The sequence below is a fragment of the Miniopterus schreibersii genome (genome assembly GCF_964146895.1).
Source record: "Miniopterus schreibersii genome assembly, chromosome: 1".
Taxonomy (NCBI): Eukaryota; Metazoa; Chordata; class Mammalia; order Chiroptera; family Miniopteridae; genus Miniopterus; species Miniopterus schreibersii.
Genome location: NC_138101.1, coordinates 174,952,100 through 174,966,875, shown reverse-complemented (window position 1 = coordinate 174,966,875; position 14,776 = coordinate 174,952,100). Strand labels below are relative to the sequence as shown.

Sequence of the window (14,776 nt, the reverse complement as noted above, 5' to 3'; positions counted from 1 at the left end):
TGATTATATATTGAAATGATAACTGTTGGGACATGCTGGATTAAATAATTTTTTTAAATATTTTTATTTATTGATTTTAGAAAGAGAGGCAGAGGGAGAGGGAAGGAGGGAGAGAGAAACAACTGAGCTACCTGGCCAGGGCAGTTAAATCATTATTTTTTAAAAATATGTCTTTATTGATTTCAGAGAGAAGAGGGGAGAGGGGGAGAGAGAGAAACATCAATGATGAGTCATTGATCGGCTCCCTCCTGCACACCCCCCTCACTGGGGATGGAGCCCACAACACGGGCATGTGCCCTGACCAGGAATCGAACTGTGATCTCCTAGATCACGGTTAATGCTCAACTGCTGAGCCATGCCAGCAGGGCTTAAATGATTTTTTAATGTGGCTACTAGACAATTTAAAGTTACACATGTGGCCCTGGCCAGTGTGGCTCAGTGGGTCGCCAATTCAATTCCTGGTCAGGGCACATGCCCAGGTTTCAGGTCTGATCCCTGGTTGGGGTGTGTGCAGGAGGCAACAGATAAATGTCTCTCTCACACTGAAGTTTCTCTTTCTCTCCCTCTCTCTTCCTCTAAAATCAATAAAAACATTTTTTTTTCTAATTTATTTTTTTTAATCTTCACCTGAGGATATATTTTCCATTGTTTTCTTAGAAAGAGTGGAAGTGGGGTAGTAGGGGGAGAGAAAGAAACATCGATATGGGAGAGACACATTGATTGGTTGCCTCCTGCATGTGCCCTGAACTGGGCAGGGGATTGAAACTGCAACCCTTGGGTACACTGAGCCACACTGACCAGGGCAATAAAAACATATTTTTGAAAAATAATAAAATAATTAAAATAATAAGTAGCCCTGGCCAGTTTTCTCAGTGGTTAGAGCATTGGCCCACAGACTAAAGGGTCCCGGGTTCAATTCCAGCCAAGAGCACATACCTGGGTTTCAGGTTTGATCCCCAACACTGGTTGGGCACGTATGGGAGGTAACCAATTGGTGTTCCCCTCTCCCTCCCTTCCTCTCTCTCTCCCTCTTCCACTCTCTCTGAAAAGCAATGGAAAAAATATCCTTCGGTGAGGATTAAAAATAACAAGTAAAACAGCACATGTGGATAGCATTCTATTATCAGTGGACAGCATTACTCTAGACTCTCCTCCAATGTCATCCGGGTGAGGCCCACCCTGGGGTCTCAGCCTCATGAACAAATTTTTCTCATAACTTTGGCAAAGCAAAGGACTCCGTTCCAGACAACCCACAGGCAGTGTGGGGTGGCAGGAAGAAGAGCGTGGGCTTCTGAGTACAGACCCGAGTCTGGTCTCAGCTCTGCCCCTCAGATGCTGCCCACTGTCGGGCACGTCATTCAACCTTTCTGAGCCTCTTTCTTTCTCCCTGGTAGAGCTGTCACAGGGAATAGACAAAAGAAATAAACATCAGACATGTGGGAGGTATCGAGTGAATGTCAATATGCTACCCATTGCCCAAGTGGGCACAGGTATGATTTAAATGTCTGGCCTTCTGGCAGGGGCAGGGCTTTGTGCCCTACACAAGGAGGCCTGGCCGAGGAGATCTAAAATTTGGTCACTTCTGCTGACTGTGCCCCTTGGCAAGGGCCTACATCTGCCCAAAGGAAGGAGCACCTTTTTCTAATTCACAGAAAGGGGCTATCTGCTCACCAAGCCATGTGCACAAAGACCAGACAGGCTTCCTGAAGGGGCCCAACAGGAGAGTCCAAGCCTGAAGGCTTGGCCTGCAGATCTGGAGATCTGGGCTCCAGACACCTCTGCACTATCCCCTTTCCACCTACTGGCCACTCACCTCAGGAAGGGAAGAAATGGACTCGAAGCTCATGTGCTTCTCAGAACTGGTTGGAGACCGGCCGCTGGGCCTCCTGCAGCTCTTGGGGCCTTCGGACTCCCTGCGCCCCTTCACCTGCACCAAGCAGAGGGCAGTCGTCAGCTCCCGGGACAATTGGGAGCTGGTTCCTTCTGCATCCCAACATGAACAACATGTCCTGAGCCCTAAAGGGGCTGGGCTTTGCTGAGAGCCAGCCTTGCACCTGAGCCAATCCATAGTCAACTTGAACTGCCAAGTCTGGGAACATAAATCCCTGCCAGGCATGCAGCCTCGGAAAAGCCCAGCCCTTTTGACCCTGCCAGCCCTGCTGTGTGCTGCCCTCTCCCCTTGCCCACCACCCCACCCCGTTAGTCATGCGCATTGGGTGGTATACTAGTTCACGCCCAGTACTGGAACAGTGCATGCCAGGGGCTCACCAGGGCGTGACAGTGAGTGAGGGGTTAAGAAGTGCTGATGGCAGAAGTAAAGGAACAAGGACAGAGGGTGGAGAGGGCAGGGGAGGGGACTCTAGGATGGACACGAGCTTGCACATGCCAGGGAACATGCAAGGAGGAGGGGAGATCAAAGAGACACCTCACCATAGCACCCCGGGAGAAAAGTAAAGCGTTGGCCCGATAGTGCCAGCAGTGGAGGGCAGCCAGCAGGGAGCTGGCAAAGTCGGCTACCTGCTCCGCCACTGCCAGGCTCTCTTCCTCATCTTCTTCCTCTGAGCCTGGGGGCTCTGGCCCAGACCCCTTCTTGCTGCCTTCATGCCCTGCCAGGTCCTCCAGAGTGACCTGAAAGGCCTGCTCCTCCTCGTCTTCCACCACCTCCTCCTGCTCCTGCTCCTGCTCCTCCCGGGCAGCCCCTTCAGCCTCCGCCTGCAGGCCCCGAGTACGGGAGGGCTGCCCAAAGTCCAGGAGCGCGCCAGCACTGCCTGCATGCTGTTCAGAGCACAAGACCCACTCGTGACCGGCCCCTGAGCAACACCCCCTCCTCCTGCCAGTGGCTGGGGGTGAGGAGGGTCTATACAAAAATCCATATCTAGACACCAACCCCTGGTCTGCACTGGAGCCCAGTGAGGACCGGAGGGGTAGGAAGTGGAGGGGTAGGGGGTGAGGTGAGAGAATGCAGGGTGGGGTGGAAGTTCTCGTGGTAGGAAGTTGGGACCTGGGAAAGCTAGGACTGGGGCCTGGTTAGGAACGTAAGACCCAGAGAGGCCTTCCTGTCCCAGAGAGAGGAAAAAATGAGAGAGGATTCAGCTGGCCAGGCCACCACTAGGGTGACATTCCAGGAAAGGGTACAGAAGGGTCCCTGGGGCACATGCCTCAGTTCATTCATCTGTGATCCTGATGACAGAGCCTGGTGCACAGGAGGTGTTTGGTAGGTATTTGTTAAATGAATGGAGACAATGAGAGCTGAAGGGGCCAGAGCTGACCTGGGCAGTTCCACCCCACTCTATCCAGCCAGGCCCCTCTGCCCACAAGCCTTACCTTCATTCCTGCTGCTCTGGCTGCTGCCACCACCGCAGAGTCCCAGCACATGGGCGAGGGGGAGGGAAGGAAGATGGGTAAACAGGAGAAAGAGCCTCTTTATAGAGGCCAGAGGCCTAGAGCTACCTGGGGAAGACCTCTCTGGGGGCTCCTACTGTCAGAACCCTCACCTTTCAAAGGAATGACTGACAGAATGGGAGCTGGGGATGGGGGTGAGGGTGGGGCAGTGCAGAGCAGTGCAGGTCTGTGTCACTTGCTCCTGCTGTTACCCGAGGATAGGGTAAAAGGAGTGGGGAGCTCAAGCCCCCTCCCTAGACAGCAATGGGCAAGGCCCACTTCCCAGAGGAATAGAGACAGAGTCCCCTCTAAACTGTCCTCAATATCCCCACCCAGATGGTTACCTTCCTGCCCCTGCCCTAGAGCTCACCTGAATGGCCGTCCACCCCTCACACTCACCTTTCTCGCTGAGTTGCCTGAACAGGTGTTTGGTTGGCTCTGCGGAGGAAAGTGAATAGGCAGTCAGTGTAGGCCTGGAAACAGCTGTGCCTGGCCCTGCTCCCAAGCCCACAGCGCTGCCGGCCCATCACCAGCTCAGAGTCCACTTGGGCCTGGCCCCCTCACCCCATCCCACTTCCATCAGCCCTAGGACCTCTGCTATGACCACCAGCCCCCATGAGCAGCACTTCCCACAATCCCCTGGATTAGCAAAGCTCACCCAAGGAGCCACAGCCCCACACTGCCCCCTTCAAACCAACTAGCCATATCTCTGGAGGTCCACAGCTCCACCTCAAGCCCCACCTTCCCTGCAATGAGAACATCAGCTACAGCCCAGGCCAAGCCCCCTCATAGCACCCCAGTTGGAAAGCAGAGGTCGCACCCGACTTCCTACGGCCCTTAAGGCCTGGCACCACGAAGCCTCGCTGCCTGTTGGGGAGTGTTGCCTGGCTGTACAGGGGCTGACCAGGTTCTGGGGACAGGATACAAAACACACCCATTAGGCTGATGGTGTCACCAGTCTTTCTGGGGACAGACCTGAGACAGGCAGGCAGGAATAAGAGGACACGTGTCAAGGGACCTCTCTATTGAGCCCTGGACTTAGCCCATGCTGTCCTTGCCCAGCTGGCATTAAGTGAGAAGCCCATGATAAACTTATAACCAGAAGGAAAGTCTACTGAGGTCTCTTAGCTGTTCCTGGGCAGAAGAGCATAAAGAAAAACATTTTTCTACTGAGGTGTGTTTGCGTGCACAATCTGCACAATATAAGTAAACATTCAATTGTTTTCATCAAACACTCAATTCTTTCATTTTAGAACCTGTAATCAAGAATATTTAATAATGCCCAGCCGGCGTGGCTCAGCAGCTGAGCATCAACCTATGATCCAGGAATCACAGTTCGATTCCCAGTCAGGGCACATGTCCAGGTTTCGGGCTTGGTCCCCAGTGGGGGGCGTGCAGGAAGTAGCCAGTCAATGAATCTCTCATCAATGATGTTTCTATATCTCCCTCCCTTTTCTGTCTGAAATCAATAAAGACATTAAAAAAAGAATATTTAATAAGTGACAAACGATGACAGCAGCACCTTATCCATAAATGTTATTTATCTACCCATCTCAGCTCTCTGGAAGGCGGAAGCAGAAAAGGCCGAGAGGCAGTCGGAGCAGGTGGCTGAGAGCAGGCCTCCCGTCCTCCCTTCTCAGCCACTTCATGCTGCTCTTACACACTTCTCCCAAGTTCCACAGACTGATTTCTAACAGAATGAAGGAGGAAGACAGGATACTGCAGGCAAGCACATGAAGACGGATGAGAACAAACACTCGTCAGTGTGTAGACGGACACAACCCTGCAAACACAGGCTGTCTCTACGGCAACCGGCAGCCCCCGCCACCACCCCCCGGAGGCCCCTGGAGAATCTGGCAGCTCATGCACCACAGTGATGCCGCTGCACCGACTTCAGAAAAGAAGTTCAACTCTGGTCAGCATCCTCTATTTTAAAGGCTCAAGAGCATGAAGCATGTTTTTTAGAAAGATGTCTCTTTCATAATGGTTAAAACGAAAACACAGAAACAAGCACACAAACAACACCCAACTCTTTTAGAGTTTTAGATTTTAGGCTAAAATCTCAGCCATGTGGACACTTAAGCTCTAAAACGGCTCATTTCCCGAGTGCCTTCATAGCTACCATTTGGAATCTGACGTATGGCAGGTAGTAATACTATGACTACCACCACCACCACCGTCACTTACTGAACATGTCCATGTGCCAGAGCTTCCAATTTAAAGCTATGGCAGGTTAAGGAGGAATTCTTGACGGACAAAAGAGGATTATAAAAGAAAGGAAAGAAAAACAGACCCCGAGACTTACGAACTTAACACCGCCAACTGGGAGCTTTTAACATGTAACACCATACAATTCTGCAACCATGACAAGCTTGCCTTGGGTTCAAGATCCATTGGGAGCAATACCAAACAAAATAAAACCACAGAAGTTTTCTAAAGACCACTCAGCTCACACATCAACCCACATGACTATTCAAGAGACCTGTGGGTCATGGCTAATCAAAGCCCAATGCACTGTGGAGATCTAAGCCAGGACACTACTCCCAGTCACACCCAAATCTCTCTCTCCAGGGGTCTCTAAGACATTTCTCACCCCAGCTCCACCACGTGAGTATGTTTGGCAGATACCTGGCTGAAGCCAAATCGGTCCCTGAGCCTCAGACTGAAAGGCAGAGTAAAAACAGATGTAGAAAACACACTCATCACCAGGACAGCTAAGAATAAAAGGTCTTCTCTTTTTCAATAGACGATTCACTCCAATTACTCCAAGTACATAGTAGTGAACCCAGTCATGGAAAACCCAGAAGAGGAAAATGGAACTCTTCCCTGAGACCCAAAGTAAATATTTCCCGTCTGGATTTGATGCCACTTGAAGCCTAACTTGTTTTCCCCATGCCCTGCCTCTGCTCTGTTCCACAGCTGAGCTGGGACCCATCCATGATGTCCAAGCATTACTCCTGGCTGACTCCCAGGATTTGGAGAGGTGAAGAAGGGAGATTTCAATTGCAAGGGAGCTAAGAAGAGTGCCAAGGCCTGAGTGAATGAGCATTCCTAGGGCCTTTGAAAAGGTGGACTGCCCAACCCTGGCGGGCAAGAAGGGCGCCTAGGTGCCTGGTGCGGGGGAGCACAAGGAGAGAATGCTCCACACACACACACCCTGCCCTTTCCCAGGATTTCTGGAGTTGAGAGCCAGCCCCAAATGCTGCTGCAAATGGTCCCCTGCCTGGTCAAGGGTCCTATGAAGATGCCTCTCTGCCCACACAGCCCTTTCCTTACCAGATTGCCGGCGCCCCTGGCGCGCATGGGTGGACACCTCATCCTGTGAGGACCAAGCCTTCTTCAGGCGCTCTGGACTGTAGCGGTACCGATTGGGATCTGCACCCAGGAGAGAAAATCAGGCCTTTGGGACACTATCAGCCTTGGCCTAGAGTCTGACTGTAGCTGACCACATCTCTGCTGCCCACCCCAACTCCAGGGGCAAGAAGCCTCCAAAACTCCCTCCTCTTCCATCTTCCATCCAATTCCACCCAGGAGCATCGGACATGGAGAGTCCGCTCATCAGCAGTGCCCCTAGTTCACAGTAGACCCCAGGGCCTGACAAAAGGAGCCACCTGGTCCCCCCTGCCCTCTGGAATCTTAGTGTCAGGCAAAGCTTCCCCAGGACACAGCCTGACCGAGAAAGGTGCACAATTAGGGACAGAGCAGGCAGAAAGGGTCACTTACAATAGGAATCCATTTCCAAAATAGCTTCCTTGGCCTGGAAAGGAAGAAACCCACCTAGTTACGACCTTGCCATGTGCTGTGCCTCCCGCGGTGTATGGACTCACTTGCTGAGTGAGGATACCCCATAGTGCTCTGCTGAGGCCCAGGGCATCCTCTGAACTAACCCCCACTGTTGAGTGAAGCCAATGTCCAGAGGGTGAGGCCCCAGTGGACCCCACAGCTGGCACTAAAAGACACCCTCTCCCTGTACCCCAACAGGAGCTGGGGCTGGGGGCACCCCAGGAGCACACCTTCTGGGGGATGGTGGTGTGGTGGTTCTCCAGGATGAGCCTCTTGATGTGGTGAGTCCAGTTCCGTTTCTCCTCCGCTGTTTTGGCCTGGGAGGAGCCAAGGGAGAGGGAGCCAGGGGTTATCATGGGCCTAAAAGCACATGACATGGGCCGTGCTTCTGCCAAGCAGGGCAGAGGTGGGAAGAGGACCTCTGCGGGGGCCTCTGTGACGTTACTTTGACTTGTCAGCACAAGCCTGAGAGGTGTCCACAATGAACCTTGCCTTCTAGAGGGAGACCCTGAGGCTCAGCACAGCTAAGTGAGCGGATGAGGCAGGTCTGTCCCAGCCCAAGCTCCCCGACCGGCCCCTCACCTGGATACTATACTGCTGCTTGCTGTGTTTGTAGTGAGTGACGGTGAAGCACAGGGAGTCTCTGGTGCTTTCGATCAGCATCAGGGAGGAGCACTGGGGCAGAGGGAGAGGGCAGTCAAGCACAAGGAGGGGGGAAAGGGCAGCTGACCTGGGGCCCCAGTGCCTCGAGATCATCTGGGGAGGCAGGAAGAGTAATCGCAGAAGGATGGAGCTACGTCCACACTGACTTGGGGCCAGTGAAGAGTGAAGAGGGCAAGGAAGGAAGGAGGCAGAGGAGACCACAGCAGCCTGGTTACCGGGATGTGACCCTTGTAGACGAAGTGATCGCCCCGCTTCTTGGTGATGAGCAGCGCTTTGTCAAAGAGGAAGAAGGTCTTCTCATTCCGCACGCGGTGCACGCGGAATGTGCCCTCCAGGACGAGCTCCCCATAGATGGTCAGGTCCGGCCCCTTCCAGTTGATGAGCAGTGACTGAATCTCCTGCAGCACAGAAGCACCAACCCCAAGGGTCAGGCTTATCATGACCATGCTGGGGACCCTATGGGACTCCAGGAAGCTCCTAAAAATCCAGCCACTGCTGGGTCACCCTAGAGAAGCCTGCCCCACACGGACACCACCCCTCAGCTCACCCCAGCAGGGCAGCCACATTCCCTCTCCAAGCCCCACGCCCACGCGACCACGCCCGCATGCCCCTGCAGGCAGCAGCCTGGAGCACCTGGAGCCGGACTGCGTGCTCGTGCCTCCTCTTCATATCGTTGATGTACCAGGCCACGCAGGTCATGGTGTCGATGGCATCCTCCACCACCTCAAAGCCGTCCTCTTCTTCATCAAAATGTTTGGCAATTTCCTGCATGGGACACAGGGGTTTAGTCAGTCCACAGACTCAAGGGTCCTGCCCCTCCCCCAGCCGCCCCTGGACCCTTGGGTTACCTGGAGCAGTAGGTGGTACTTGAGGATGCGCTGGACTGGCTTCAGCAGGTAGGAGCCCAAGGGCAGCGAGTGCTGCAGCAGCTCCTGCCGGTCCCGGAAGAACTTGGCCTGCTGCTTGTCCCGCATGCATTCCGTCAGGGCAGCCACTGAGCTGGGAGTGGGGAAGGGGCCGTCACCGCCTGAGAAGGCCTGGATGGGAAGGTGGGGTGTCCCAGACTCACCAAATGGATCAGCTGCCCCTCTCCACCTCAGTTACTCACTTGGGGTAGTTGTTGCAGTACTGGGTGTAGATATCAAATTCTTGACTCTAAAGAGAAAGCAAAAACAGTGATTTCAGGGAGAGTCTCTTTGGACTGTAAAGCCAGGTCTACCAAAGACATGCCCCTGGTCCCCAGAGCAACTCTATCCCCCTTTCCCTGAGTGTCTGCAGGTCCATCTTTGCACCCATCTGTCTGGCCCCACCCCAGTATACCCTCCCCATTACCGAAAGGAAGCATGGCCTTTCCCCTGGAGAGGGGCACCCAGAGCTCAGATGTCCCCTGAAGGTGGGAGTTCCTGTCCCACTGAGCCCCCAGCAGGGGGCTTCTTACCCTTTCCACAAAGCAGCTGGCCACAGCCACAGGATCACTATTGCAGTTGTCCAGGTCTCTGAGTAGCTGGCTGGGTGAGGGAGAGTGGTCATCAGATCCTGGACCACTTGCAGCCTCACATCTACCAACACACCATGCTCCCTCCCCGGCTTCCTGGTGCCCAGATACACAGCCAGCCCTGGTGTCATACCAAAGAGTCAGGGCTTCCACCCTCAAAGTGAGCCCTGCCCATGGCAGCAACCACAAAAAGCATCCAGCAACACTGCAAAGATGGGGAGCAAAGGACACCCACATGCTCAGTAAGAGGAAGAAGGGACACCAGTACCCACCTCCGGGAGAGGACACGGCTCCTCTGCAGGCAGAAGGAGTCAAATACACAAAGCAAAGATTAAAGGAGAAAGAAGAGAGAGAGGGGAGTCGCAAAAGAACCAAGGCACCTAGTTCAAAAGGATGCAGTAAAAGGAGAGAGACAGGGTGAGTCCCAGCACCCCTTATTCTTAGATGGAGGCACTATAGGAAACCCTAGAAAGGGTGCTCCCCCCACACTCCCCCCACCTTCCCAATCCCCACAATCCAGCCTAGGTGTCCCTCCCAGACTTCTCCAGCTTACACAGCAAGACGTCTCCCTGCCCACCTTAAAGGGCCTGGGGTAAGTTTCCTCCTGAACTATCAACACTGTCCCCTCAAGCTCTGCTCCTCCAGACTAGTGCCCTTCCCCTGGGGCATCTGTGGGCCCAGGCGGCACATTATACATCCTCAAGGAGCCCCTTGGCCCTGAAACAGCCCCTCATCAGGCCTTGTTCAGCCTCCCCCATCACGTCTTGACTGACCTGTGCATTCCCCTAATGGGTCAGAGATCACCTCCAGGGAGCCCTGACTTCCCATGGGGTCAGTAGGAAGACGGAGAAGAAATTAAGAGATGTGCAAGAGGAAGACAAAGATGAAAGGGACAAAGGAACCACAAAGTGATAGAGGGAAGGATATCATGTGCAAGGGTCCAGCAGTCCCCCAAGGAGGTACCAGCCCAGGCTGAACCCAACAAGTACATGGCCTCAGACGCTCTCCCTGCCTTACAGGAAGCACATCAGCCCCAGGGCACATGGTCCCACATGTCCTCTCTCCTGCAGGGAGCTAACTATACCTTTGTACAGGGATGGACTGCCCCTCCCCACCCTCAGAGATCAGGCTCTGGACCCATATGTCACAGCCCATGAGATGAGGGACATCCAGGATTCCTCCCCAGGCCCTGAGATGAGCCTCACAGGTGGAACATAGTGTATGCCAGGCCCGCTCATACCTGTTCAGTGCATAGATGTTTTCTATGTTCCCAAAGAGGGCGCTGACTTGTTCTGGCTTCAGCAGCCCAGGTGTGTCAATGATCTTCAAGAGGTAGTCCTGCATGGAGAGAGGCATCAGAGCCCAGCCCCTCCTGACACAATCCTGTCCCCCTAGCCACACCTCGTTTTACAGCTATAACGCGATTTCACAGACATCACCTACTATACTGGGTTGGATAGTTCCATCCAAAAATTAACGTCCACTTGGAACCTCAGACTATGACCTTATTTGGAAACAGGGTCTTTGAAGATGCAACTAGTTAAGGATCTCAAGAGGATCATACTGGATTTAGGGTGGGCCCTAAATCCAATGACTAGTGTCCTTATAAGAAAAGACATGAAGAGACAGGGAAGAAGGCAACGTGAAGACAGAGGCAGAAACTGGGGTGATGCATCTACAGGCCAAGGAACACAGAGGATGGACAGCAACCAGCAGAAGCTAGGAAAGAGGCCTGGAATGCATTCCCCCTCAGAGCCTCCAGAAGAAACAACCCTGCCAACATCTTGATTTCTAACTTCTAGCTTCTTAAACCGAGACAGAATAAATTCCTGCGTCTTAAGCCTCTAAGTCTGTGGTAATTTGTTACAGCAGCCCTGGGAAACCAATACATCTCCCTCCACAGCAGCTGGCAGCTTCCACAGTTGCAGCCGCAGGGCCACCTCCTCCTGTGTGCCCTGCACAGAGGGAAATGCTTCACCTACACAGCCCTGCGAGGAGGTGCATCTTCATTTTACAAATGAGGAACCTGAGGTTCTGGGGGGGGGGGGGGGGTGTTACCCCCGTGCCTGAGACCCCAGAGCTAGGGAACAACAGAGCAGGGACTTGGAAGCAGACAGGTGGGGTCCAGAGCCAGTCTCCACTGAGCACAGGAGTCCCTTCTGTCCTTGCCTATTCCCCGGGGAAACTGCAGTAGGTTCTGCCGGCTGGAGCGACTGGTCTGACCCAGTCACAAGGCAGTGTGGGCAGTCGGCAGCTTCCCCAGGGCGGGAGATGTCAGGCTTCCCCGCTAGTCCACGGGAAGCAGACCTCCGAGACACGCGTGTCGGGGAAGCACCCTCCCGGGGTGTCGGCAGGTTTACGCACAGGGCTGGGCTGCCGAGGCCCGGCCGGGGGAGGCGAGCGAAGCCGCGCGGGCCTCACCTCCACGATGCTGCGCAGGTCCTGCACGTACATGCGCTCGGTCTCCACGATCTCCCGCACCACGCGGCCCAGGTAGCTGAGCTTGTGCGCAGGCGCCGCCGCCGCCCGGCTGGTGAACGGGGACAGGGGTCCCTTCTTGTTCAGCCGGCTGCTGGAGTTGTTGTTGCTGTTGGGGGGGTGCCGGCCTCGCGGGGAGCCGGCCCCGTTCTTGGCTGAGGCCTCAGGGCCACTGGGCTCCTCCATGGCGCCCCGGCTGTCACGGGAGGAGCCCGAGGAGGACGCGGTGGAGGTCAGGCTCAGCGGCCGCTCCTGGCTGCCGTCCTGGCGGAGGGAGGCAGAGACGGGCATCCTGGCATCGCTGCCCGGCGGAGGCTCTGCGGCGAGATTCTGGGCAGGACAGATAAAGGCAAACTCTGAGTCTTCAAGAAACAGAAAGCAAAAGGCTGGCTGCTAAGGGTGAGTGGGGGCAGGCAGGGGTAGGTGCTGTTTCATGGATACTGAGTTTCGGTTTTGCAAGATGATAAAACGTTCTGTGGACGGATTGGTGGTGATGGACGCACGACAGTGTGAATGGACTTAATGCCACTTAAAAATGGTTAAAATGCGTATTTTATCTTACTTTAAAAACAATTTTACAGCCTGGCCGGGCATGGCTCAGCGGTTGAGTGTCGACCTAGGATCCAGGCGATCGGGGTTTGATTCCCGGTCAGGGCACATGCCTGGGTTGCGGGCTACAGCCGATCAATGATTCTCTCATCATTGATGTTTCTATCTCTCTCTCTCTCCCTCTCCTTTCCTCTCTCTGAAATCAATAAAGATATATTTTAAAAACAACAAAAAAAACAATTTTACAATTTTAAAAGCAGCAACTCTGCAAAACACCAGTTAGAAAAAAACATATGCACCTCTATGTTCATAGCAGCGCAATTTGCAATAGTTAAGATCTGGAAACAGCCCAAGTGCCCATCAGATGAGTGGATAAAAAAGCTGTGGGACATTTACACCATGGAATACTATGCAGCTATAAAAAAGAAGGGTCTCTTATCCTTTGGGACAGCATAGAAGGAACTGGAGAGTATTATGCTTAGCGAAATAAGCCAGTCAGAGAAAGACAAGTACCACATGATCTCACTCATATGTAGAATATAATAAACAAACTGATGAACAAAATAGATCCAGAGAAGCATGGAACAGACTGAGGGATCTCAGAGGGAAGGTGGGTATGGGGGAGTAGGTGGGAAGAGATTAATCAAAGAACTTAAATGTTTATAAGCATAACCCATAGATACATACATTGATATGGGGAAGGCCTGGGGGTGGGGTGGATACAGGGTGGAGGGGGTCAATGGGGGTAAAAAGGGGACATCTGTAATATTTTCAACAATAAAGATTAAAAAATAATAATATATAAAACATAATGGAAAAACAAAAACCCCCAGCAACTCTGAATCCCCAGGAAGTCCTTCTTCAGACTATGAGCATCTACAAGGATGCCCAATAACATTCCTTCCTGACTCCAACGGCTCCACCTCCATCTTTCCAGGGTGGAAGAAAAATGGACCACAGCCAGGGACAACAAGGGCTCTGAAACCCGAGGCCCCAGAAAAGCAGAGAAGACACCTCTGCCAGAGCCATGGCAGGGGTGCCTTCTCAAACCCAAGTACCTCAGCTCCTCACCATCTGCCCCAGTGCTGTGTCCTCCAGGCTCTGAGCACCTGGTACAGGGCAAGGGCTCCATAAACCGTCAAAACCGTGATGCTAATGGTAGCTGTCAAAAAGCACTTCACAAGTGTTCACCTGTCAGGGCCTGCGCTGGGGTCACCAGACAAGGGCAGGCAAAGATCTGGCTCTTATAATTTATGACAACACACATGCCAGAGGGTAACAGTGTCCCCAAAGTTGCAAAATCTCTGGGGTGCCAATGGCTACACCATGAACCTGGAAACTTCTGGATACTGACAGAGAAGGCAGAGGAGATGGTACAAAGGCTGAGCCTACATTACCCGCCCCCACCTTCAGCACCTGGTACAAGCCCCTGACTCACCCTGGCTCCCAGGACACAGGAAATTCCCCAGGGCTGAGCCACCAGTGAGTCCTCCTAGCTCCCCCCTCTCAGCTCAGGGGAGCACAGCAAGCAGGAAGCTGCTCCCAGATGAGGCAAACACAGCCTTTGGTGGACTTTATTCCCTGAGCAGACAGTGGATTCACAGGTAGGCTGCCTGAAGCAGCAAGTCAGGGGAGGGGCTGCAGCCTTTGAGAAGAACAGAGACGCTCCACCTCCACCCCAGAGGATCAGAGCTCACTAACACCACTTTCTAGAATGTACATCTGATTGTTGGTTCCACAGGAAAAAGTTCCAGAGCATCCCTCCCACCTCTACTGACCCAAAGCCTTCCACCCCTAGTTCTAGGTCTCAGAAGCTACCAGATCACAGACTACAGCTATGAGGAGAAGAATCTAGAAGGTACCATCACTCCGATAACTATGAATTTGCTCCCTGGTCTTCTGTGCCTCTGCCCCACCCTGGAACCAGCACCCCAATCTGTCCCAACACCCTGGGCTGTGGCCTTTGCAAATGTTCTCCCCCATCCATCCCATGGCATACCCCCCCCAACCGGAGTCACTTATACCCAACCCCCTGGTTCCAATTAGAAGCCACCACCCCCTCTAGAGACCTCCCCAGAAAGCAAACCTGGGGCACCTTCTGCATAATCTTTCCGCACCCAGGGTTACACCTACTCTAGCACTCGCTGCACGAGACTGTGACTAGTTTGAGGCCTCCGACCCTCGGCTATAAGTGACCTAAGGGCCGGGGCCTTAAGGATGATCTGGCAAATGAATGATGATGAACAAACTGGTGCCTGTACTGAGCTAAAAGTCAGGAGCATCGAGACCTGTTTGCCATCCATGCTCGCCCAGCAAGGAGCCCCTCAGGCACAGCGCTTTCTCACTGTGTGTCTCGGCTGCGGTGCTCACGTGAGCCTCCCGTTTTGCAGATGAGGACACAGTGGCACCACTGGGGCCAGTCCTGCA

General features: G+C 53.5%; 1 protein-coding gene across 5 annotated transcripts in view; it reads right to left on the bottom strand.

Moving 5' to 3' along the window:
- PLEKHG3 (pleckstrin homology and RhoGEF domain containing G3) overlaps positions 1-14,776 on the bottom strand; it is a 41,220-nt gene that overhangs the window by 4,159 nt on the left and 22,285 nt on the right. Inside the window, exons 2-17 of one of the 5 annotated variants that reach the window (XM_081116204.1) lie at positions 11,744-12,130; positions 10,563-10,660; positions 9,266-9,335; positions 8,936-8,982; positions 8,676-8,826; positions 8,461-8,592; positions 8,043-8,225; positions 7,747-7,839; positions 7,395-7,481; positions 7,105-7,138; positions 6,658-6,756; positions 4,202-4,291; positions 3,781-3,819; positions 3,325-3,344; positions 2,518-2,775; positions 1,814-1,927 (exon numbers count right to left, since the gene is read on the bottom strand). In XM_081116204.1, the coding sequence (XP_080972330.1) occupies positions 1,814-1,927; positions 2,518-2,775; positions 3,325-3,344; positions 3,781-3,819; positions 4,202-4,291; positions 6,658-6,756; positions 7,105-7,138; positions 7,395-7,481; positions 7,747-7,839; positions 8,043-8,225; positions 8,461-8,592; positions 8,676-8,826; positions 8,936-8,982; positions 9,266-9,335; positions 10,563-10,660; positions 11,744-12,091 (1,863 nt within the window). In that variant the 5' untranslated portion in view covers positions 12,092-12,130. Of the gene's footprint in view, positions 1-1,813; positions 1,928-2,430; positions 2,776-3,324; positions 3,348-3,780; positions 3,820-4,201; positions 4,292-6,657; positions 6,757-7,104; positions 7,139-7,394; positions 7,482-7,746; positions 7,840-8,042; positions 8,226-8,460; positions 8,593-8,675; positions 8,827-8,935; positions 8,983-9,265; positions 9,336-10,562; positions 10,661-11,743; positions 12,131-14,776 lie in introns of all 5 variants that reach the window. The other 4 variants (XM_081116200.1, XM_081116202.1, XM_081116201.1 and 1 more) reach the window with 4 other exon arrangements.